The 27,455-nt window shown below is 31.9% G+C and overlaps 1 protein-coding gene across 10 annotated transcripts in view; it reads right to left on the bottom strand.

Annotated features, from left to right (window-relative positions):
- LOC118075140 (uncharacterized) overlaps nucleotides 1-27,455 on the bottom strand; it is a 149,919-nt gene that overhangs the window by 24,071 nt on the left and 98,393 nt on the right. For all 10 annotated transcript variants that reach the window (XM_035096815.1, XM_035096814.1, XM_035096813.1 and 7 more), the window contains 4 exons: nucleotides 21,801-21,938; nucleotides 10,230-10,339; nucleotides 7,303-7,421; nucleotides 4,386-4,689 (listed from right to left, as the gene is read on the bottom strand). In XM_035096815.1, coding sequence (XP_034952706.1) covers nucleotides 4,386-4,689; nucleotides 7,303-7,421; nucleotides 10,230-10,339; nucleotides 21,801-21,938 — 671 coding nt within the window. The remainder of the gene's footprint in view (nucleotides 1-4,385; nucleotides 4,690-7,302; nucleotides 7,422-10,229; nucleotides 10,340-21,800; nucleotides 21,939-27,455) is intronic.

The raw sequence follows: 27,455 nt of genomic DNA, 5'->3' as shown, positions 1-27,455 counted from the left end.
AAAGAGAAAGAGAGTAAAAGGGAGGAAAAGTTTCAAATGAAAATTGACGCCACAAGAAAATATGTGAAAGAAATAAAAAGAAGAAAAAAATGAAGAAGGATAAGGGAAAAAAGTCGAGATCTCGACACCTGGCCTCATTCTAATAAGCTCTACGTTGGCTTGTTCTAAGAGCTTCAAGAGTCGCGCCTAAGCGAATTAAAAGTATGAGAGTACGGCTCCTTCCTTACAACCATGAAGACTGAGACTAAGAATTAGAGCTGGGGTAAGAAGTTTACCACCTACGTTCCTTTATTCAACTTTTTTTCTTCACAAACTAACTTAATTAATTTAATTTTTGTTTATAGAAGGTCTTCTTGTTTGTATTGATTATCTTAATTTTTATAAAATTCACTTTTAGGTTTATTAAACCATTACAATTATATTTTATACACTATAATTTTTTTAGAGACATATAAAAATTTTAAATCTAATTTTTTTTGTTTATTGATTAATTAAAATTAAAATCAATTTTTTGGATGTTTAACTGGATTTTGTACTTTTAGGCATCTATATATACAAAACGATATCTTTGAAATCAAAATACAAGAATCTTTAATTTTTTAATTGAAAACATCAATGCGAGATACTCTTCTACTTGTCATTTTTTGATTTTTCAATAAAATATTTCCGTGTGAAGTAAGAGCGAATTCTTGCTTGTGGAACCCATTAACAACTATCGATAATACATAAAAATTATTACTTATCCGCTCGAACAAAATTATAAAAGTTAAAAATTTTAAAAATGGGTTTTTTTTTATATGGAAATAATAAAACATTGAGTTATAAATGCCTTGTTTATTTCTTTGTCATTTTTATTTGTTTCAATAATAATTAATCATAATCTGGTAAATGGTTACATTGTTGTTCAAGCACAATATACCTATAAACCCTTATAGAAACTTGTCTCTCGACCACCACCAAGTTATTCTCATAACTAACTCTCATCTACTGCGCCATTGGAATAGCCTTGGGCGAGGCTTTATTAGCGCTTTGAAACATGAAGAAATTCTACTTGAATATATGACTAAATGCAATGTGTAGAGACAAGCGAATCCCCAATTCATATTATCCTCGTCATTACCATTCATAGCAATGGAGGAAGTTGAGGTAAATTCAAACAATGGGATATACAGGAAAATAAAAAAATTCAGAGTATTATAAAGCAATGTGGAAAATTTTTTATTAAATAAATTTCAATGCTTTATTTATTTTTCATATTTAAAAAAATTAAAGAGATAAATTATTATTGATTTCAACCTTGTGAATCATTGTCGAATGGATCTTTTTATGGTGAATATTTTCATTAATATTATTGATGATGGATTTTTAAATGAAATAAGCTCGGATAAAAGTGAAAAATGGTGATATTAGAGATAATAATCAACAGTTACTCGATGTCTATAATGCTAAATTATATTTAATGATGAAAATCAATAATCTTGTGGTAAAGAGAGAAAAAAATGAAAAAAATTCGGGAAATAAAAATAATAATGTTCCGTTGATGTAAAATAGCAGTGTTTTGTTGACCAGTTTATTTAATAAAAATTGAAACACTCATTTGTGCGTAGAAAAAGCCGTTTTATTGTTAGGGAAAATATTCAGCAAAGCCAATGGAATTTATATTCGAGTATGAGCAGAAAATCGATAAATCGTTAATGTGAACGTAGACACGGTCGAATGCACTTTTTAGAGGCCATAGCACACACAATGCGAAACGAGGCTCGAACGACCCAGCATTGGCTTAGCGAGTGTCCCATACGACGGGTGTATTTTATGCGATCGAACGAGCGATGCCATCTCTCATACGATTCTCTACCCAGTAGTTGCCGTGTCCATTTTATATATGCCTAGTGTGACTGCAGCCTATCGCGTTACTACCTTCTATTCTACTACCATTCTATATCCTATTCCCCGATTTTCACTGAGTGTACTGGATGCTCTTGCAGTCGGTTGGTGAGGTCGCAGCTCTATTGCACACCCAGCACATTCAGATTCAGATCTCTAATTAGCTGTATATCAAATGAACGCGTTGAATCGAGTGCTAGGCACTACGTTGTTGTCGTATTCCAACATCCAATCGTTTACGTTAGATTATGTCTCTCGTTTCATCTCATATAGACTTTCCTAAACGCCATGGCTTTCTATTCTCATGTCATATAAACACATTTATCAACATTTATAGCCCAACACACATTCAACGATCCGTCCAGTTTATACTTCAATGATTAACGACTTTATTTTATTTCATTTTGTTAACAGTACATCCCAATTGTAACCAATGACTTTTTTTTACTTCCTTATCAGTTGTAAGTTTGATTGTTTTTGAGCATTCTGAGAATATAAATATATCTGATATTATTGAATTACTATTATACTAAATCTTTATATTTGGATTTGTTTTTCTGGCTCTGGAATTGTCTTGAAGTCAGTTTTTATTCTGTGGTCAATTCGTGTGGTGTCATTAGGGAAGTAAGCGTGAGAAAGTCTAGAAAGAAGCAAAGAAATGAAGGAAAAAGTTGGTGTGATTAATTTATTTTTCTGATGCTGAGTTTCCAAGGGTAGTGCAAAGTTTTAATTTAACGCTTACGCGGACAAACTTTTCAAATTAGCGCAAAGTCAGTTGGTTCAGTTCTAATTCTTAAATTTACGTTCCCCCTTCATCTTTAAAATATCTGCTAGGTCATTAAGATATTTATACTAATTATAATAAGCTATTCGATAGTGAAAAAAAATTATATTTTTCTTCTTTTAACTCTTGATATATTAAAGACCCTAAAGAAGGGGTTTTTTATTTAAGAGTTTATAAAAATTGATTTTGTGCTGGAATTTATATTGGAATGGCTTGGAGAGATTTATCGTGATTCAATATAAGTTTCAGAGGTCCTTAGCGCGCGAGCAAGAGTAAAATGCACACGTGATCTCTGGTGAGGATGATAAAAAAAAGTGATGGAAGGAAGAATATAGACAGTGAGGTAGAGAGGTAAGTGTTCGAAGGGATAAAATGTGAAAACCAAAGTAGAGGAAAAAAAGTTTGAGAACTAGAGGGTTAATCGTACGGGCATTTGGTCGTCGATTTCAAACTAATCTAAGATCATACTTTTATTGCATCTAGCTCTTATATAAGCTTTTTTCCAGATGGAAAAATTCTATAATATCCTTCATCACATCATTAATAACCTCATATCATATCAAATATTACAATCTTTGCCAATCCGTACTTATCTCGATGTCTTTCATATCTCACTTATTTTACCAATTTCCAATGCCATATTAATCTTGTTAATATCAAAAGTTAGGACTATCAAATGAATTTATTAGACGAGTAGAAAAGATAATGGAGGATTCGAATAGTCTTGAGGATTTGCAAAAAGTCTGTTTTCATTTTGAGTTGGAAATTAAACTTTAAAACTTTTAAAGGATTTTATCTACATTTTTAATAATAAGAGTAAATTTGATGAAAAATTATGTAAAAATAAAAATTCGTAGAAAAGCGAGTAAAATAATGATATTTAGACTATGAAAAATAGGGTTTTTAATGGAGTCTATAAATAAATCAATTATCAAAAAACCTTTCATTATTTTTACAAGAAATTTCTTTTTCAAATAAATCTTATTGTAATTCACTTTCTTATCTTTTATAAAAATTTTTTACATTAATTTTTTATGAATTTTTTGTCAATGTAATGGCTTACTTATTTAAAAGATTGCTATTTTAAACAAAAATATTTCCTAAAAAAAAGTAATAAATAAATAATAATAATAATCTAAAGTTGAGAGATTAATAATGGACTATACATGAATCGGGTGGATCTCATACAGGATATAACAGTGAAAATTAGCTATCTATGCACTCATTCTCTGTATGTATTTACTCGAATTCGTGTAAATTACTAATAGTAAAGCTTCAGAATGTAACATATACATAGAATATCGTTGTAGAGAATGAAGGGTGCAGTATACAGGTACACTAGTAAACTCGGTGGTGTTTGTTTGCATTACAAACCATTTTCCATGCTGGCTAAGTGGCTGGGATATACCAATTTGCGTAGAATTTAGTTTATAGAAGGGAAGCGAATGCTACAATGATTGTGTAGAATTCATTCGCTAGCGTAGTTTATTCCAATAATCCATGGCGCGAAGCTTGTACAACACATTTACATGAAGTAAAATGTATTTTAAACTCAACTCAACATCACTATTTTTCAATTTGAGTTTCATTTTTTTTTTCTCCTTTCAATAAGAAAGGGTGATGATTGTCGATGAAGTCAATGATAAGTAAAAATTAATGAAATAATTTCAAGGATTTACTTGAAGTGCTGATAAAGTTTTAGTCAGTAAAAGCTCACCTTGTGCAGTTGAGTTTGTGCGGGTTCTGTGGCGAGAAGTTGCTTGAGGGCCGTATGTCCATGACCGTTTTGTGTGGCTTGTGCTCCGGGTGTACTTGGCGTGCTTGGGTTACTGCCTGGGGTGTTGGGTGTATGCGGTCCTGTTGTTGGACTGCTTGGACTCACGCTCTCATTTACTTTACTACCAGCGTGATGATTTTCTGTATGTCTACGCAAACTTCGTGCATCACAGTATGACTTTCCACATCCCTCTGCTTTGCATTCAAATGGTTTTTTGTTTCTATGCGTTAACATGTGGCCATTCCTACAAAAAAAATTAGCATACACATCATCACTAATTTTAAAGCAATTGTGAATTTTCAAGTTGATTGAGAAGTTATTTGAGATTTTTAATAAATTAATCTTAACTAAACTGAATAATAAATATAATTGTCTAAATAGTGAAGAAATAATACTGTATATCTATCAGCACTGAGGATCTATGAGAAAAAAAGCTGAGGTAGTTGCACCGTTGCAATATCTCTGGAAGCAATATCTAAGGGTTTTAGAGTAGAGCTTTTTACTGAAGAGAAATTGCAGGAGAGTGAGAATTTTGTTATCTTAGGGTCGACAACAAGTGAATGTGCTTTTAAGGTGTAGAGATCACTAGAGACAAAAAAAGTGTTACCAAGAAAAAAGTATAATCAAAGCTATCTGCCACATTTTTGATTCTTTCCTATTTTTTTATTAAGACAAGGATTCATGCGTGGAAATAGGGTCATTCACTGAAGGGAGCAACAAGTAGGCAGAGCAATTTCACGCCTGCCCAGGGCCAACTTTACTTGGCTTGTCTCTTGATGTCCCCTCTCGCTCCCCTTTCACCTCCTCTTCGCTTCCCCATTCACTTTAGAAGAAGCGACAGTAACTTGGTTATAATTGCATTAATTCCCTAGGAATCTGCGACGAAATCATGCCCTCGTAAAATCGCTCTCTTGGATTAAACTGGGGATGAAACGACGACATTGTCTCTAATTATAGTAGTCTGATAATTTCCTCAACCACTTCCGGATCAAGACAAGATCACTGCAACTATTGATAAAATTACACTGTGATCTTTAGACTTTATCCATAAAAGCTTTTTATACTATTAGCAATATAATTTGCTTCATATCGGATTTCATCAAGATTATTATCAAAATTTCAGAAATATTCTTAAAAAAATAATTTCTTAGTTAAAACAATATTGAAATTCAACAAAAATCGAATCAAAAATCGTTTCTTCATTATTTATAAATTATTTTAATTTTAATTTGAAGTAAAGTAGTTTAGTATTATTTTTTTTATTGTAATTATGAAAGTAATTATTGAAAACGAATAAATATAATTAAAGGAATTAATTTATGTAATTATTCAAAAATTTAATAAGTTTCAGAAATGAACAATAGCAGAAGGCATCGGCCAAAAACTCGATTTCTTTATGGATCCCCTTTTCTTGATTCTGTCATTAAAATGGTGGAGATTCCGTGAACGGAAAATCCACCCTCACGTACCTCAGTAGAATATTGCTTTCCAGTAAATTTCAACAACATTGGCAGATTCGTATAGGCAATAGAAAGAAAAGACTGGAAGAGTAAAAAGGTTTTTTAGTAGTTTTATAGTCTTTACCGATAGCAATGGGCTTCCCCTAAAATCACCCTTCTCCTATATCTCCATAAAGTCTCAACCCTCTACTAATCCCTTTCTCCTGTTTCTATGGAAATAGCTTTAATTTGTAAAAGCTAATTTGCTTAACTTTTTAACATTGCTATGTAGACTATAAGAAGAACATGAACCTCTTTTGCGAATTACGTTTGCAATGGTCATCCAGCTGTGAAGAGACTAGAGAACAAGTTAAAAAGAAATGAATTAAAGTAAATGAGAATTTTTTTTATTAAATTTATATGATTATTATGATTTTTTTTTCAATTTCATTGAAATATTTTACTCTTAAAATTTAAGAGTAGATAGATTATTTCTTCCAAGGCGAATAAATTTTAACTTTGTTGCAACTAGAGTCTTATAATAACTCAATAATAATAGGTTTGACTGTTGATGTAATTGTAACATAACATATCATTTGAAGTAGCCTATTTTGTGAATATTCAAAAGCAAAATACCATTTAAAGATAAATCGTTTAAAGAATTTTCAAAATATTTGATTAGAGCCAGAACATAATGAAAAATTTTTCATGTTTTCTAGATTCCTTTTCTTGTTCTCTCAAGACAGAAAGAGCTAAACATAGATCTTTAGAAAAGAATCAAGAAAAAGGATAAAATAGCAAAAATGCTGTCCAAGCAAAGGATGAACCGGAATTCTAGAGGCGAAGTACTGTGTTCGATGACCAAAAAAAGGAAAAGAAATAAAAGAGATAGAACAGAAAAAAAAACATAGGCTGGTAGGAGGAGGATTTAGAGATTCGTCTTTGAAGAAAAATACATTGCGTCTGGTTGAGCTACAGAGCTTGAGAGTGCGCCAGAAACCTTCTCTTTTATCGATTTTGTTTTTATTTCCTTTTCTCGTTGGCTGAAAGAATTGAATTCTCTGTCCGAGCACGCTTTCCTGAATTTGCCACCTGCTGTTTCCTCTCTTGCATTTTTGTTTTCTCTTTCACTATCTCTCTACTTCCTCAATCGTCATCTCACGCTCAACTGACTTTACTGCAGACTCATTCAAAAACAAATAAAAAATCAGAAATTAATATGAAAGAAGCAAATGCATGAAAACAAAAAGTATCAGTTGAATCTGTTTCTGAGGAAAGTTTAGTAAATGACTATTTTAAAGTTGGATAAATTTCAAAAATCAAGATGTCGAATTATTATATTAGTAAGACGCACGTTTTCATTATTGTGAAGTTTGAATTATCTTTATAAATATAATAGAGTCATTTGAATTACTTACAAGTGATCCTGCCGCTTGAATGCCTTTCCACACATCGTACAAACATACTTTCTCTCGTCACTGTGTGTCAATTTGTGCTTTGTCAATGCTGAGGCGTTGTTAAACACTTTACCACACACCTGGAATATAAACAAATCTTAAAATAATAAAAAATACTTTTTTATGAATTTAGTTTGGTCTATTGATTAGTCAAAAATAAATTATGTAAATACGTTTAAATGAAACTAAAATACAGAACGAATGAAACATAGGAAGTCATTGACGGAATAATGATTGATATGTAAAGTATCTTAGTGGGAAAATGACAGTTTTCTTGCAAGTCCAAAGGTGTAAACGATTGGTGCGAATAAGCACACGAATCTCGGTTGAGCGACATTGAACAAAATCGATTTCGATTTCGAGTGCAGTGACGTGCGGACGACGTTGGAAATGGAAATGGTCATGAGAAACGTGAAAAAGTGGAAAGACTTTTCCGATAATGGAGCTTGGAATCGCGCGCCTGCATTTTCCCATCCACCAGAACGACGCAGGTGTATTGGAAATTAATTTCGATTTCCCTCAGCTCTCTTATCCTCAACCCACTAGACATGAAGGGTGTGAGATTAAGTCGTATGAACTTTCTCACTGTATGACCATGCTTCTATCAACTCTGCTCTTTTTTCTTACTATTTTTACGATACACCTCTCTTTCTCTTGGCTTGAATTTTTATCCGGAAAAAATTTGTAATTAGTTGATTTTTTATAAACTGCATTTTTATTATTATCTTTTCAAGCTGGTGTTTCCGTGAGTGTCTCCATAAGCTTCCTCAACTGATGACGTCTTGGGTAGAAATGCAAACCAAGAGGTACGACATGAGGATGACGACTGGAGTTGAAATAGTCAAAGTGGGAAGCCTGAGAAATTCAACGCAACAGACAGACGTGGGTGTTACAGTGCACGTGGGACGTCGAGCATCTTCTCCATCCACCATCGTCTCTTCTAAGCAGAAAATCTAATTTGCGTAGCTTAACTCGTAAGGAGCTCCAGATGTACGAACGTCGACGCACAGGGGTTTCAATTTACGACATAGAAGATGAGTAAGCAACATTCTCCACTACTATCTCAGTCGTCACGGTTTTGGTACCAAAAGCCGGTTCTACTGAGTCCTTTTGCGATTCCCATCCCATCCTACGTCTCGTCGATCTCATCCTCTTGGATGAAGCTTCATCCCCTACTCGAGAGCTAAACAAACATCATTACTCTATCCCCTCTTTCGACTTCAAACTCTAGACAAGACTAAGCCCTTGCCAAAGTACACCAACTCTACGTGAGTTCCTTATTCGTATCGATGTTTCGTTAACAGAATACTATTATTCATTTATTGTTATCTCACTACGACTTTATGGTGGTATTTTTGGTACTTGAACTAACGTCAGTGTCCATACCTCCATCAGACAGAAAATTTTAACTACAAGTTGTCTACCCTAACTGAATAGTGTTGCTTGGTTAGTTAATTAACTTAATGAGCTGTTCACTAACATGACCTATGGATGCTATCAGATAGTGGATGAATAAATGGATAGCTAAAACATAACCTGCTGAGTAGTTGTAAAAATTTGTTATCAAGATAATGATTTTGTTTTTTTAATTAAAAGTAAATGGTTATCATTTAATTTAAAGTTTAGTTATTCATTCAGTATTGAATTTTTGATAAAATTGAATCTCAGCTTAGCCTCTTTATGTTTATTAGTAAAACGAGGCAACAACAACTATTCGATTGAACGTACAATGAGCAAAATAGACGTGCCAGGTCAATTAATTAACTTAACGAGCTGTTGGTTGTGCCAATGCTTAGAGCTGGAACGCTATCAGAGATGAGATGCACAGATAGGAGAAGGTATATTCTCTACAAGTCGTAGCGTGTTGACAAAAGGCTTGATTCGAATCAAAGCTTCATCTATAGTAATCGATTTACAGTGTAATCATTGTTATAAAAGGGAATATTCAATGTGATTGCAGTTCTATCAATCGCTTTGATAACAACATGATTCTGATTATGAGCATGATATAAAATGCGTATCACAATAAAGCATGATGAGCTGTTGCTCAAGTTTGTGGTCTTGCCCTAGAGTTCAATTTATTTCTAACTTGATACATGGTCGTTACTCGTCAACTAGTCGTGCATCACGTCATTTAATTATGGCCAGACAAGGAACCTGCTTCCTTCCATGTTCAGAAGTGATTCAAGATAGACAAGCTATAGCTCAAGGATTAAGTGAGATACTAGAGAGCCACGATCAACCATGACCAAGACAGCAGTTTAACATTACCAAGAACTCAAGCTCCTCCTAGATATTAGGACGTTACATTCAAGGACCACCTGAATATTCAACAATCTTCAACCAAACCACGTGTTATCGGTTTGTGGTACACTGATGGTTGGAGAGTTCATGATGGTCCAAGGAAAGCTCTGGATCGATAGTTTAATGAATTTACTAGTGAAAAATGACACTCATATATATTGATGGAATTCATCAACTCTGAATGAGAAGTAAAGAATAAAATCCTAATGGCTAAACGTTTTCAGCATAAAACAGCACTAGCAATAACAAAAATAAAAATAGCACTTTGAACGTAGAAAAAGCTTCCCCTCGAGCTAAACGTTGGAAATTCTATTTTATCAGCATCGTTAATTGCACTGATGTCCAGTAGCATACAGTCGATAAAAGCTGCTCTCGTCTCACTTGGAAACGTATGCAGTTACTGGAATGTGTTCCATGCCAGAGTATACTTGACGTACTTGGCTTGTTTACATGTATATGTGCACTACGAAATAGGTCATTCTCTTTATCGTTCATATCCTCGATCATCATTCAACCTTTTGTGTACAAAGTTTTGAATAACAAGCCTTTTAAATTTATCAAGTTTCATAGCTGACTCTAATTACCTGACATTGTTGAGGTCCTTGGCGGTTTGGGGATGAAGGTTTAGGACGTGGTTTCTTTACTCCAAGCTTCCCTGGATCTCCTGGACCTGTTCTGGATTCTTCGCTGCTGCCTGAAATTTTGAATTAAAAAATAAGTTTATTTTCATATCGATATTTAGCTTGGTAAAATGGATACAGTTTAATAGCGTACGCTTTTAACGTGATTATTATTAGGTTTTTCCATTTCCTTTTTTATTTTTGTAAATTGCGTTAAGCTGATACGAAAACGAGTAGGCCGAGGGTATTGACGTACAGAAGATTGATCGTTTGGTCTAGTGTTTTTCTTTACATCTCTGTCGAGGGACTTTCTAATGGTCGATCGACTCTGACGTCAATTTAACGACTCATGAAGAGTAGAAATCCATGGATGAATGAACGGTGCAGAGATTTTAGCTCCACTGGGAACTTTTGAGAGGAAAATACTGAAATAATCGTAGTGTCGGATAGGAAGTTTAATCCCGTAACAAAATGTTCTAAGTGATAAGTTGGAAAATAAATTTTATTATTATTTTTTTTTTAGTTTCTTTCTCTTTCTCCTACTGAGTTTTTGCGTTTTCTTTTACTATCGTTTGTCTTTGCCTCAGTAAATCGTAGTCACAGTCGTGCAACACCTGCGACTCATTCAGTCATACTTTTCTCTTGGATTGGTATTTTCATTCATATTCTTTAGTGAATTTTTATTTTATATTTTTATTTATTGACATTAACTACTAGTGATTTGTTTTATTTAATTTATAAACAATAAATTAGGAAGAGAATTTAAAAAAATATGCAATATAAATTAGTACTGGTATTTGAAAGGAATGATTACATTGAAAATCAAAGCAAGCATGGTTGAAATTATTTGGAAAATTATTCAATGAATTCCTTGCATGCTTTGTAATTATTCTGAATTTGCGAGAATTAAATGAAATTTTTGCATAGAATGTTATTGAATATAATGAAGGACTAAAACATATTAAATTCCACTTTAATATTTCATTCTTTTATGCTATCATTCATTTTATTATTAACAATTTATTTTTTTATTATTTTGTAATTTATTGAAAAATCCCTTTGTCATCGATACATTCTCTCAAACACTTGAAATATATTCGTTATATACCTACATAAAATCGTAAAACTTGGAAATTGGCAACATAAATTTTACGATAATGGAAAATAGCTCACGTAAAGTTTATATTAAAGAACAAAATATTTTTTGTCAATAAAAAAGAAAAAAAATGACCGATGTACTTTCTCACTTTAACACTGTCCACAAAATCAGTAGGATCGATGTTGTAAAATTTTTATTAACCATCTAGTGTATTTTTATAAAAAAAAAATTATCTAAACTTTCATTTTATTTGAAACTTTCAAAGGATTAAACTTTGTTGAATGATGAGTTCATACATAATTAAAATCATTTATTAATGATAAATTCTAATAGCATTTTAAACTATTCACTCAATAATTCGTTAAATGTATTTTTTTAATAAAAATTATTGTGGTGTACTTTAAGCTTGGCGTTGTGAGAAAATAGTGTCTTTTAGAGATTATTTAACTCTATATATAATTCAGCAGATTTAAGTGATTCATTTGGTAAGCATTTTATTAACTACCACATGACGAAGAAGAAAGTAATAATTGCGATATAAATGAATTTTTTCAGTTTTAACGTAGCAAAAAAAAACGCTTCTAATTTAGTTGGAAATTGTTCTAATCGTTCAAGTAATCCTTGAACCATAAAAGCAATATCATAATTTCTGTTACATTGAACTTGAGTTACTTTCTATACTATCATAATAATAATAATATTATTTGTAGTATATAATATTTATTTATTTATACATATAACTATAGAACGTAAGATGAAACACAAGTTATTTCCAGCTTATGTCGTAAGAAAAATTGAGGGGGATAAAAATTTTTTTACCGTTAAAATCGAGACGAGTCAAGATATCGATCGTTCAACACCCTCATGGGTATTTTCAAGGAGAATAAGATGTGCTGCGGGGGGTAGTAATGACTTTCGAGAGTCGTAAACTTTCTGAGTGAGCCGATGTATCTTTTTACACTCATCACAATTTTTTTTCAGCTTTAGTTTACATCAGAGTTGAATTTAATTTCAAACTAGAATTCAACTTTTTACCAATAAGACTAATGTTACACTTTTGAGAAACTGTTCATAAATAGGAAAACTAAGTAAACTATTGTGGTTTCATCTATTCTCTGGATTTATATCAAGTATTAATTTAATTATATTTTTTTCCAATTTCTAACAATTTATTTATGTTAATTTTTTCAAAACTGAAGTCTTTGGATAATCCCCCATTTTATTATTTTTAAGAAAACATGAACAAAGAAAAATAAATTTTTAACAGTTGTTTAACACCAATTCTAAAGAATATGAATTTAAAAATGCCAGTGATGGTTTTGAGCTTATATATGATATTATAACTATATATTGCATGTCGATGACGACGAGCAATTTGAGTGAATTGCATTGGAACGTAGTTTGAGAACATCGTCAAGTTAGTTTAGCCATTCGCATCTCTGTGAACGGGAATAATAGACAATCGGATCGACCAAAGTGTGCTACGTGCAAAATGGGAGGGTTGAAGAAAGTACGAGAGATTAGAGCAAGAGGAGAGAAGCGGAAGAGGGTAAGAAGTTAAACTTATCGCGATCGAGAGGCACGACATTACTCTTCTCTCTCTTTGCTCCTTACCTAACATAGAGGCGTTATATCATTGTGAAATCTCGCAACTATTTCGGTTGCGGGACAAACTTGTTAATCCAAGCCTTGAAACTTTAGGTACGCAGACTCTGCTCAAGTTCGCCATCAAAGTCCCTTGAAAAGAGGGAAGAAAAAAAGAAATAGGAACACTGAATGATTAATTTATGTGGTTTTGATAATAGAAATATTCAAGCAAATAGCAATGGACACTTTCATTCAACTGAATTGTGTGTCTTAAGGAGTTGGTAGCTGCCAAAGTAAATCGAATGTACTAACTGTAAGGAGAAAACGAAGAAAAAAAGATACCATAAAAATCCTATCTCCTGAGCTTGGTTGAACGTAAACTTCTGTAATCCATCTATAAAATCCAACGAGTTACATAGAACGAGAAAGAGAGAAAGAGAAAAGTAAAGAAAAATACTGGAAAAGATCGAATTGAAGGAGAAATATTGTTTTTTCAAGTGATTGAAAAACAAAATCAAGAAATTTTCATTTTATTTTTATTTCAATTCGATATCTTATTTAAAATGAGAATATCTTTACAATAAATTCTAAATAAACGAAACTCGTAAAATTTCATGCAATATTTTCTTTTAGAGATTTCTAATAAATTTGACATAAAGAAAATTGTCAACTTTTCTACATCACATTTTCTACATTTTTGAAAATTCATTCTGGTATTTTAATAAATCAATTATTTATTAAATAGATTATCATTATTTAATAAGACTGTAGTAAAATAATGGTAGTAATTTATTAATAAAAATAATGAAAATATTTCTTACTCTCCCATAACGAATGAAATAATTTCGATTGTAGGATTAGAGAAGCCTTTTCTGATAGACAGCAAATAAAACTAAGAAAGGCTAAAACCAATGAAGCAAAAATCTCATATAGAAGATATAACAATTGAAGATGTACATTGGTATATTGAGGTTTATTGGTGTGTATACACAGTGAGATGTGGCCCAGGAAGTGATTTCTTTTGATCGCATGACAGTTGATCCATATTATACACAAACAGTAGTAGTTGGAAGATTGTGAGTAAAGAAAGTAAAGTCTCTTAATTCGATCTCTGACTTCTCTTTTGGTGTATGATATTGTGTTACGTTGTTCGTGGATCACCGACGACCTATTCTAGCAAGAAGAGTTATCGAGTATCGATTGCTTCTTCTCGCTTTGATGGCCACAGTCTTGCCATCCTATACACATTCTAACTTTCTATAATGCGCCGGCACGTTCGCACTGATGCGATAAGAGCTCTGAAGTTTACCCGAACGCGCAAATCGACATAAGCGGCCTGCAAAACGTATTAATATTTTTTTTTTACTTCCTTACTACCACTGTCGCTTTTTTTCATGAATATTGTAAGCGAAACGATGTCGAAATATTCCAAGACTAAAATATGGTCCATATTGTAAAACTGGTGCTCAATATCCTGACGCTGCTCGTAAATGCGTTAAGATAAAATGGTTCTATAAATATACTTGTTTATGTATATGATAATGTATTGATCTGTGATGATATTAAAGATTTAACGGATGACATAATAAATAAATTAAGCAAAGACAACAAGAAAATATGATGTTTCTTAAATTCAAAATCTCTTGGAGGATATAGAGGTAGAATTTCATCTTTCCGGGTTGTTTTTTAAATTTTCTGAAATTCTGTAAAAAATATTTTCAATAAAAAATAAAATATATTGTGAGGCAAGACTTGATGTTTTTTCATTTGATGAAAATTTTAATTTTATGTATTATTAGCAATTAATTTATTCCTTCTACTTTTAGATAAATTTTTTACAAATTGAACAAAAAATCAACATATTTTCACTTGCATAATAAAAGTTGGAACATTTTCATCGTAAAATTATATATCAAAGCTAAAAATAATAAATATATCCTACATTTATAATCATTTTTTTTCTTCTCTATTTTTATCTGGTGCACGGGAAATACTTTCATGTAAATCCAGGCTGCATTTTATCTGGAAATTAATTAATTAGTTCTCTCTCCCCCCCCCCATTAATCTGTGTTCATTTATTACACTGATGTAACTGAGAACATGAAATGATAATTATTTGCATATTTTTTCCTTCATTAGTGTATAATTATTTTTGTTGAAATTTTTTTAGTGCGATAATTTGTATCTAGCGGCTATTCTTTGCCAATGAATTGGATTAAAAGATGCATCGTTGAACACGCGTTTGAGATCGGACACTGTAAAAAATCCGATTGATTACGGTCCGATCAACTTTTTTTATGGTGTAGTAAACCTCGAGGTTTTAATTCTGACTGACTGGGTATTTAATAGTAGTTGAAAAATTTTACATTTTCCTATTGGCAAATCGCGTAGGGTATAATTTTATTTAACACCATTTATTTACTTGAAAGCCATTCATTCTCATCATTTCCATTTTAGAAACATATAACAAAAGAAATTCATTCTCAAACGTATAGAATGCATCCAGAGTGAATCGATAAAAAATTATTTTCATGTATTAAAATAAATGGATTTCAATTCCGTCTTCTCAAACGTCATTTCACTTGCGCTTTACTCTAAAGTCGGATGTGATCGAGAGATTTTTTCAATTTTTCAACGTTCGATCAACTTTTTTCTTTAATACTCACTTTTTTACCCTTTTTATATATAAAAATAAAATATAAGGACAAGTACCATAGCTTTTACTCCATGACTGAGTCCTTCTTTTCTATGTGATTGAGTATTTTACGTCGTGGCAAATTGATTTCTTCGATGTCGGAAGTCATAACGTAAAAGTCTATCTTACTCGCGGATGTCAAACCGCGCGACAACTTCTTAATTAAACTATTATGCGTTATGACTCATGGCTTTATTGCCAGCATCTCGGGGAATAGTACAGAAGACTAAAGAGACGACGACAACGACGACCTAGAGAGATGAGAAAAGATCCCAAGAGGAAGAGCCTTCTACGGTCGATGGGCCATCTCACCACCTTCAACCCCTTTCATCCTCCATTCCGCCATGTAAATTCGCGATAATGGAGAAGTGGATGCAGCCTCCAGCCCCTAACTCTACACTAACTCCTCGCTTTATGACTTAATAACTTGGGTTATCGAGAATTTCGCTTCTAAATCCCTTCCTGCTTCTACTCATTTACCAGAAAAATATCTTTTTTTCTAGTTATTGAAAAATTATTATAAAGACTTTTTATCAATTCTAACACCGTTAAATTAAATCAAGTTTTTTTAAGAATTTTTACTACGAATTTTATATCAACCAAGAACAATCTCTGGATCAAATATATCGAGTCATAATATTGAAAATGACGACAGAGTAAAAACTAAAACTTGAAAAAATATTTACCAACACAGGATCGTCTTTTAATTTTTCCAAGCAGCTTTGCTTGAGAGTATAGTTACATCAAACAGTCATATGTCATGCTGCTGTACAGGATTTAGGCCTTAAGGTATTTGGTGCATACGCAGCCACCAACGAAATTCCATTATCGAAGATAACCGATAAATATTATAAATTGCTCTGAACCGAGGCTACCATTTTTTGTATATTCTTCGATTATCCTTTTTTCCTTTTCTCGCTGTTTGTATTCTTATACCTTTTTTTACGACTATCTTTCTCTAAGCCTGCCGATAAATTTACGAGATACTTTCAAGCGATTTTAACCACAAGAGATACCATTTCCGTTAGAGAATATACATCTTTTAAGTCATACATATTTTTTCTTATTTTTTTTCTATTCAATAATTTCATTTATAGTTGTATTATAAATTCAAAAAATAGATAAATGTGGTGTTGAGGAAATACATTGATAAAAAATGTTAAATAGATCGACCCCACATCGAGAGTCCTTGAAATTTTGTTGTAAGGGTTGCATTCAGAGGATAGATGACTGTGTATTGTGGTGGTAAATAAATGACTAAAATAGCATCAAAAGAAGCTAAGTTTGTATAAGGGTCACTTGATGTTAAAAAATTTTAAAAAATCGGAATAAAGAAAAATTTTTTTCTTTTTTTTTTAATGTAAAAAAATGTTTATTATTCAGAGAAACAAAATTATTTTACAACAAAATATCTTTTACAAGTAGAAATTAATAAATGTAAAATCCAACCTCTGGAGCTAGTTATGAAAAATGTCAAAAATTTTTTAAAATAATTCATTCAAAGAGAAGGAAAAAATATATTGATAAGAAAATAAATATTTAAAATATGTTGAATAGGAGGAAAGAAATATCAAAGGTGAAAGCCAACACTTGACATGAGAGACCGACAGTATAGAAATAGTTTTTCTCAAGTTGAGTAGTCCATCGTTGGGTCAGCCGTTCGTGCAAATGTCATTGATATATGGAGTGTCTTCCAACCAAGAAATAACATGAAACTTTCTTTCCACCTTTTTCAGCCCACTTGATTTCATCTTATTCAAGACAAAATAATAAAGATACTCTTCTTCTTATATTTATTTCTTCCAAAGATTACAAATATATTTCTCTCATCATTAATTCTTTCGTCTCATTTTAACATTATTAGTGATATTCGAAATAAAATGATTGTTGATAAAAATGACTGAAGAGAAATAAATTATAAAAATGAAGATTAATCAAGGTTGAGCAGGAGATGCAGCAAATAAAAAAGAGCCAAATTTAATTAATGATAAAAGAGGAGCAAAAGCCATTGCTGTACTGACATAGAAACGGATAAATTTTCTGTACACAATTTTTTTCTTGTTCTCGAGCTTTTCATGGAGGTTGGCATGATGAGTCGAGCAAATAAAAAGTGAATGCGACTTTGAGGCAACAGATGAAAGCGAATGCTCCACTGCTCTGTTCTCTTCTAGCAGCTTTTCGCTCTCTCCTTTCAACCACTCATTCGCTATTGCTGACCAGGAAACACCGAGAAAGGGAATTATATAGTTTTTTTACACAAACAATAAGCATTCGAGTACTTGAACCAAATATACATAAATCCGTTATAATAATAATAACAGCAACAATAATAACAAAATATTAATTTTTTTTACTCTTTTTGTTAGTCTATTTTATCATATTATCAGATACAGCAATTTAATTATAAATTAATTAAAGGCAAAACAATTTCTGCTGTTGAATGTATGTAATTTTTATTCACAAGAGAAAAAATAAATAGTTTTCATGTCAAATTTATAAATGTTGATTTTTTTTTTTTTTTGTAATTTCAGTCTACAAACAGTTTGTTTGAAAGCTTATAAAAATGTGTAATTCACTTGGAATGTTTTTTTTAAACTCTCTAGTGTTATTCTAACATGAAAAAAATTTTTTTAAATACGTTCAGGTGTCCAAAGAATGCATTACTTTCCATAAAAAGGCCCCACTCTCTTAAGTACATTTATTTTACTAAATTTAAATTTTTTTATTAAACTTTTTCCATCAAATAATTGCAATTCTCAAGACTTTTTAATTTATAGGCAGGTTAAGGGCAACTTTATGACACAGTAAAACTATACATTGTTATAAATCTCAAATAAGAATGTCGAGTATTTTTATCCAGGTGCGTCTTACGTAAGGGAAAGATGAAAATAAATTGTCACTCCTGACAGGGGACGGGAGAGAAAAGAAAAGTCCAATACAATCGCTAGTTTCACCGTCATGAATTTGTCGAGTTTTTGTTTTTTTTTCGACATATTATTCGCATGTTTAATTGTTATGTAAAATAAAAATGAAACAGCTGAATGTTGATGATGGTGGTAGTAAATAATAATTCTAAAAAGATTTTAAAACAAAAAATAAATTAATAGATTATTTATCAATATTGATTAAAAAGAATGTAATTTCTAAAAATTCTGTTTTGTGTTAAACCAACAATCACAAAATATTAATCTTCATTAATTAACGAAGCGTAATTTATGATGCTAGAAGTAGTCAATAACATAAATAATTAGTCCTGAGTAATTATCTGGGTGGTTGATGACAGGATTATTAAATGCAATGGAACTTTGTTGAAGGGAAGAAGTCGTTTATGAATGTAATAATGGCATTGTTTGATAGTAAATGATCGTAGTGATGATGTGGGGAGAGTGGATGCAGTACGAGGTATGAATCGACACATTGGTGCTCTATTACTAGCACGAACGGAACTGACTCTAGAGAGGAAGTCACGACACGGTGCATCGATTGTAATAAGAGCACCAAAGGGAATCGCTGAAACGCGATCGCGTGATCGACATACAGATAGACGCTGTTGCGAACTCATCATCACGTGCCATCGATAACTTCCATTCAGCTTCATCGTATCACTCCACTTGAATTCGAATCGCCGTTGAGGATACACGTTCGTTATCATGCTATGCATTCGGAGATACTGTTTCGGCAGAAATCAAATTCTGATATACTCTGTCAAAGGTCCCAAGTTGTAAAAAATGTGCTACACTTTTTTTTTTCATTTCAATCATGTCCATAAGAACATTTAGGGTTATTATTTAAATTTTTTGAGATCTAAACAGAGATACACAGTCTTTTTAAAAATTAAAAACGTATTTCAATTTAATAACAACGTTGAATAAAGAGATCTAATTTTTTATTAGATTGGCGTTAAAGTATAGAGGTGTGCAAATAGAGATGGAAAAGAGTGTCTGTAGACGAGTTTAAAGCCGTTACAAGGTGTGAGAAGTTTGTAGGAAAATTGCTACATTCCAACATTTTTATTTGGCTATTCTCACTCGACTGTTTCCACTCATGGAGTAGTTCTAATCGGTGAGCGTTATTTCCGTTACACTGTCTCATTCGTGGATTAAATTTCTATGGCTAACATTTGCACTAACCGATTATACGTACTTCACATACGACTCAATGTCGTATAGTCCCACCTACATAATACTACCAAAAGAGCTCCCTAGAGAAAATTTACTATTACGCCAGCATTAATCCCACTCTTTTATGACTCAATCGAGTTTCAAGTGACTTTTCGATCATTTAATTAATCATAAAAAGTTTTGTATAATGTCATAATTGTGCTGAATTCTTTAAATAAACTAGTCAAGAGAACAACCATTTGTTTAGTTGATTTTTAATTTAAGAAAAATTAATTTTCAATAAAGTTCATGAATGAACACATTTTTAGATGAAACTAAAGGCTGACGGAGAAGCCTTTGATGATCACGTTTCTCTTTGATTTTTCTTCATTTTATCTTCATCTCAAGGAAAACAGATTGTTAGTGAAGACGTAGACGAAGCTACTGATCTACTGTTAGCAGTATAAGAGAGAATCAGAATAAAAAAAATTCCATTGGTGTAAGGACAAAATGATATTGCATTCTTGAGCTAAAGCAATTACTCGAAGTTGAAGTGTACTATTGTCACCCTTGGTTACCTGTAGTCAAGTTTCAAGCTTCTAGAAGATACATGAAAATGAATCAAATGATACTTGTCAACTTTCGCTTTTAAATTAAATGGCATTTTGAGAGATGCTAGTACTTAGCTTGATAAAATTAAAAGGAAAAAAGGTTACGAAATACATAAGAAATTCACCTATGACTAGTAAACGGAGTGGTAAAAGGGACAGAATTTGATAGAAAGTAAAATGGAAAAGAGTAAAAGAGTCTAGAGAAGCAACAGAATAGAATGATGGTTGAAGCTCGTTGCTTCTAATGCGGGCTATTCAACTCCCACAATGCACTAGTAATACGATTTTGTTGAATCTTCCCCCTTCCCCTCTTTACATCCCTCACCAAGTACCGCTTCGTAACCATACCAGTAAGCATCAACGAGAGCCACTGACGAACATCAGACGAATGTCGACTCGTGCGCAATATGAATTCACCTATGGCTTCCACATGTTCTCTAAAGGATTCACCCGCCGGCCAAAAGCTTTTTCTTTCCCTCGTCTATGGACTAGTAGATTAGACCACCATGTCTGTTCATCTTTAGAATCAAATCTCTCTTTAGTCAGACCAAGATCAATTTAACTAATTGCCATCGAATTCTGTTTTTCTCGTCATCCAAAGTTTCCTATGAATGTCTTGATGAATGACCAATCACAGAATTTCGTAGTTTTAGAGCTGATGAATAAAACAACCTGAGAAATTTTTTTCAACATTTACCCTGAATAAAATTCTTTAAAAAGGATTTAAACATCCTAATAAGTTAGAAAAATCTATTTTTTTTATATAAAATTGGAAAAAAATGAGGATTGTGTAGGAGAGTTACTTCAATAATAAACTTTCAACTGTTACAAATGTTTTTATTTTTACAACCAGTTTCAAAAATTTTTATGATTATTTTTCATTCAGTTCTGTTGACTTAAACTAGGTTAAATGCAGTTGAAAAATCGTCCACAAGATTCAGTGATAGATTATAAGCATTGAAAAGATTGAAGAGATTTAGGAAAGATTGAGAAAATCGGAAAACAATTCTAGTGAATTCTAGAAGTTGGCGTGACTAAAAGTAATATTAGATAAGATTTAGTGAAAAAAGTGACAGCAAGTTTTGTACAGTATTCGAATTGGACAAAATGTATCTTTTTTTGTTGACATGAACAGTGATCTCTTGGCTAGCTATTTCAACATTAAACAACGACGGTTTCCAAATCAAGTAAAATAACTGACGTACACGAATTGAAGCTCAAACTCTTGTCCATTCTGACCTCTACTAACAACATCAGCCAATCAGTTTTAAATATTTGATGAAATTTTTCTTATTAATAAAGAAAATGTTCATTCTTGAATGTATCAATAGCTTTAGTGACTTTTCATCAAAGTCTTGGATGTTAAAAGATCAAAAAAGTAAGACATATAGAAAAGAAAAGATCTAAGATTAGTTGAAAACAAAAAAAAATAGCAAGACTTACCCATGTCGTTGTCACCAGGAACCCCAAGGCTGTCGCTATTGTCATTTATAAAGGCTTCCGCTGTTGACGTAAATGTCTGAGGTGATAGTGTGAGGTCCGGGCCACTCTCACTGTCGAACAATTCCAAATTGCTATTTCCTGTAAGTTGACAAACACCATAAGACTACTGTCATATATTTAAAGACCAGCGTATTGATAAATAAATATATGTATATCTTGTACTTTTTAAGGTAAAGTTTTTTTACTGAAAACACAATAAATTTTATTGAACGGCCCATTTTCAAAGCTTCATCCTTTTGGCGTTTTCGTTATCGTACTTGGACCACACATAAACGAGAGTTTAATGCAAATCGATCGTTAAAATTCGAGGGACATTGCAATTTAGAATTTAGGGTTTATGAAGTAAATTCCTCAACTATCGATTATTTGATATTTTTTATCATTTTTATTCAATCTACTAGGGTAATGTCAACTTGTAGAAAATTTTTTTCAGCCTTCTAGATCATTGGAAAATATTAATTAATCAATTATTTTTATGTTAAACGATAATTTTTTGGTTCATCGGAAAATAAAAAAGCTTTTGTCATGAAAACACACGAATAAAGTTGACTTAACTCATTGAACCTTTGATAGATTTTTACAGCGAATGAATTTTTATGTAAAATTGTGACTGTTTGCAGCATAGACAGCAATCACAGCATCGTTTATAGTAGCTCGCTAGTTAAGTGGGTGGAGTTGACATGAATATGTAATGATCGGCCATTTGAATGCTCTGCTTTACGCTAGACACTGCAGGATTCAAATCCAAGTCTCTCGATTGATATATTCTGGAATTATGCATCTGCCTTTGGAGTTGATGGGTACTCAATGCTCGTCCGCATCCGCTACACATTGGATGTGTAAATATCCACTACAGTAGTCAGGGAAATATCCAATGCCCTATAAATCTAATCAGTCAACATAAATTTATGGATCCAGACTGTCAGTTTTATTGTCATATTGATCAGGAAAGAGCTATATACCTCATTCTTGAAAAACTACCTATTAATTGTGATATCCATTTCGTCTATTTTATTGAAAGTCAAATCCTGAATGCAGAACTCGAAAAAGTAGAATAAATGTTTTTATGATTTGTAAATTTTTTTAAATAGAAAAACCTCATGAAGCTAGCAGAATTAGATTCAAGGGTTGTTTGTTTAGGGATTGATTTCATTTAAATATTATTATTTGTTTTTTTTTTTTTTTTTTTGTTATTTATTTATTTCAATCATCGATGATTCGTAGGTTACAAAGATTATAATTTTTTTTTTATTTGTAATCTACCTTTTTTTTTTTTTAATCTAGATAACAATATAAATACATCTGAATAATGAATTCACTTATCTGAATTTCACGAAATTTTATGAATATATTTTAGCGAGTTCCTTGGTGTTGAAGAAGAAATGAATGAATAAAAAGAGCAAAAAATTAAATAAAAATAAAAATCTAGTAGTACGACCAATGGACGTAAAAGGAACATCAGATATAGAGCAAGACATCACCAGCACCATCACGTTTTTTACACTTAGTTTATTCAATGCGCAACGAACCCGATGAAGCTCGAGATATTAATTTTCCCAATGTATATGGATGAGTTTCGAATAGGTCAACGATGTTGAGAGAGTTTGGTACCTAAGGGGGACATTGAATGAGGAAAAAGGGGTGGAAATGGGCAGAAGAGCCGACGCACACCCTTTGGGGACCTAGGGATAGAAGGGTAGTTAAATTGATATCGATTGCTGACTAGAGAATATCGTCTGCCTTATCACCATTCAAACACGCAGGTATTTTACTTTTTCATCTTTCTTAATTCTTCTGCCCTTTTTTAAGATTTTTCATAGACAATAAATCAATAAAAAAAATTCAACTAAATTTAAACTTTCCGGATGAAAGTTATTGTAATAGATCCGATATTGTAAATCTCCAATTTCAATATATCTTTACGTATCAAAGTCTTTAAAATATAATAGTATTTATTCAATAAAGTGATATATTATTTAATCAACAATTTCCTTTTAATAAAATAATTTAATGACTGAATAATTAAACTACAATACTACTTTGTTTATTTATTTATCAAAAGACAAAAAATGATTTTTAATGAATCATTCTCGACCAATTTATAATTTAATTCTTGTAAAAAAAATTATTTCAACAACTGCACTCTCTGCAAAATGTTTATCATGGTTATTAGAACAATTATTAACAATGCTTTGATTAAGAAAACGAAGAGTATCAGGATGATGACAAAAGAGAATAATAGGACCAGAAATATAATCCACATGCAACTCTGGAAATTGCAGAGTGCATGAATAAAACAGTAGTGATGGGCGGCACGTTAGGATAGACATGATTGTAGAGGATATATATATATATATATATGTAGATATATGCGGACGTTGGTGACGATGGCATTGAGCAAAAGTGCCGGAATTTTAAATTCGAATTAGCCCCCTGACGCTCCCGTTGACGATGCTCTTGGTGAACAAAGCTCGCCATAGTATTAAGCAATTACCGTGGTACCGAGGGTTGATTAAAAGCCGACGCTGCCGCTGGGTAAGCAAAAGAGGTAGGCGGTGCTGCTTTACGTGCTATGGAGATAAAATTTAAAAGGGGAAAAAAATAATAGGGAATAAAACAGCGGTATTTCTTTGCGTAAATGAACGATGCATTTAGTGGTGAAGTTGATGAAAAATTATTATATACATATATTTTAACAATCATTTTAATTTTTTATTTAACATCTTCCTTATTAGCTAAGATAAAAAAAACTATTTTAACTGAAATAGGTAAAATTATTTTATAAAACATTATTATTTTGTTAACATGATAATTTTCGTAAGGAATTCATTTGAAGAACATTAGTGTTGAATTTGGTCGTGGCGTAAAGATAAAAACACAAATGTGCTAATCTACTGCACGTACGATCTCAGTTTGTGAACTGCATCAACTTAATTAGGCTACATTAATTATAAGCGTACAATTATTAAAAGACCCGACAATTGATAACCAAGCCTATCTTGGTATACACAATGTGCGACGCAGTGTTAGTATATCCAATGAATTTCATTAATCTCATCTTGAATAGCTTTAATACCTTTTTATCTCAACAATATAAGTGTGATTTTTATTTAAAACGAAATGAGATGATACAGCATCAGGTTCTCAGAGACATTTTCAAGTTGTAAGAGAAGTATAAAGACACAAGAAGATAAAGGTAGTGGGGTTATTGGTCCATGGACATGAACACGAATGAAAGAGGAGAGACAAAGAGGATTGAGGGTGAGGTTGGACTCGTAACGCGACACTTGTGCTCTATGGCTTAAGTTTCATAATACCACTCGCGGCAAACTACGATAGCAAAGATACAAGAACGTCGTATAATTTGCATATCGTCAGCTCGAGCTACAGTTGAATGAAGGAGGAATATGGGGTTAACTTTTAGGAAAATTCTTTTGATCTTAGTTGATGGTTATAAACTTGATTAGCTGCAGAGTCTTACTTTTTAGAGTTACTTTCATTTTCACTTCAAATATCATTTTATAGTTTACTTGTTATTTTTTTTTTTTCTTTAATCAAACATTTTTACTTTCCTTTTGAGTTTAAGATAAAATTTAACAATCAATTAATAGAAATTGGAAAACATGGCTGACATCACTTTAGGCTTGTGCTCTAGATCGTTGCTATGCGAGAAAAATTGACTTGTGTGTGATACTTGAGTGTTTCTTGCTGGTCTCTAGTTGCCTCTGGCACATTTATGTATGTATATAAATACATATATTTATATCTATATTTCTAGTACGTGTGTGTGTTCAAAGTCTTTGCAGACACTCTGGTGTATATATATATATGAATTTTTCGTGTCCTTCCTGGGTACACCATATTTCTATGGCAAATCCCGAGCCAATTTTCGTAGTCACGCAACCGTAAAATGCATTCGATTCGTGACGCTTCCGACATGTTGACATATCGATGGTAAACCAACCGTGCGTGTGTTTTGGTTAGTTTGTCTCTAGACATACGTTGTTCTCCACTTCTGTCCCTTCCATTCGATTTATCCCTTATCATTTTTTTATTTGCTTAGATCATCTATTTTAAAAACTTGTCTCCTTTATGTATATTTCGAAAATATTTTAAAGATTTTCTGAAATATTGTTTGAGTATCACATTGATAAAATTATATTTTAGAGTTACTAAGAATATTTATTGATAAATCATAGCACTATTTAAGCAGGCATAATATTACTGATTATTTCAAAACTTATACCAAAGTTGATAAATGAGATAAATAAAGTAAAAAATTGGTAGAGATGATGATCAATTATCTTGAAGTAAAGTAGTGTATTTTAATTGATCCTTTTATTTGTATGATATGGAGTTGTTGTGCACAATCGAACTGGTACAATAGAATTTTCAAGAGAAAGCAGGATGTTTTTAGAAGAAAATCCCCGAGAAGGGTTGAGAGTTACGACAGCTCGTTATTTGTGGATTAAACTTATCTGAAAGTACTTCTGTCTGACGTTGCACCAATGTTCTATGGCAATTCCATCCTTGAACAAGTCCTTTATACCATCAAGTTTTTTCTTGTATCGTTATTATTGTTGCTGTTGTTATCATTATTGTCATTATACATAACAGCAATGGATTACCAAGTTGGCAATTTAATAGAAAAAAGTTTAGATAAATTTTTGGAAAGAAGTCATTGAAAATTCTATAAAAAGTTTCATTGGATTATCTGGGCATATTTGAGAAGTCCAAGTGCATTACCAATCCGAGTAACTTTGGTAGCAAGTGATCCTCTAGTAGTCTGTTCTATTTCTATACTGGTGTTCTTGCAGTCTCACTGATTCTCTTTAGCTCCACTAGCATCTACACCAGAATCGACTGTTTCTATATACTCTCAAGCTTCTCGAGAACGATAGCAACTACTGGCAATCGGCTTAGTTGCAGCGAAACTTCCAGTAACAAAACGAGGAAGGGGCCGAGTAACTAACTAACCAACTTATAGGTTTGTTACTTTAATTGCACTTTAATCGCATTTATCGCCATTCAACTAATTATATTTAATGGTAATGAATAATTTCAATCACCAGCAAATAATGCAGCTGAATTTTATCATTAAAATTTATTCATTTAATTAATTATTTTCAAGCAAAAGAAATCTAATTATTATTTTTATAATGTCAACTATGCTTTGTTAGTTAAGATATTTTATACTTTATCGTTAGAAAATTAATAAATAAACAAAAGAATAAACACTCTCTATAATTATAATAATAAGCTTAGTATAATTAGCTATTTATAAGATATTGATTTGTACAATAATTAATAAATTTTTTTGATTAATCAATGAAAGAGGCTTTCGATAGAGCGTTTAAAATAGTAATACAATAGATTATTTACATCAAATTTTGGAGCGCTGCATCGAAAATCTAGTGACTGACCATCAATCGATTGTGAACAAGAGTGGTTGTCACGTACCAATGGTTATGTTACCTGATTACTGAATAGTCCATCTTATAACTATTGGATTCATTTCAGCACATACGAAATCAACTTTTATCGAAATTCACTGGCACAGTTTTTATATCATTAAGATTCCAAGCTAAAAAAACT

Source organism: Chelonus insularis, unplaced genomic scaffold, assembly GCF_013357705.1.
Source record: "Chelonus insularis isolate UGA/USDA-ARS -01 unplaced genomic scaffold, ASM1335770v1 contig_146_pilon, whole genome shotgun sequence".
In the NCBI taxonomy this organism is placed as follows: domain Eukaryota; kingdom Metazoa; phylum Arthropoda; class Insecta; order Hymenoptera; family Braconidae; genus Chelonus; species Chelonus insularis.
This window is presented reverse-complemented; position numbering and strand designations above follow the sequence as displayed.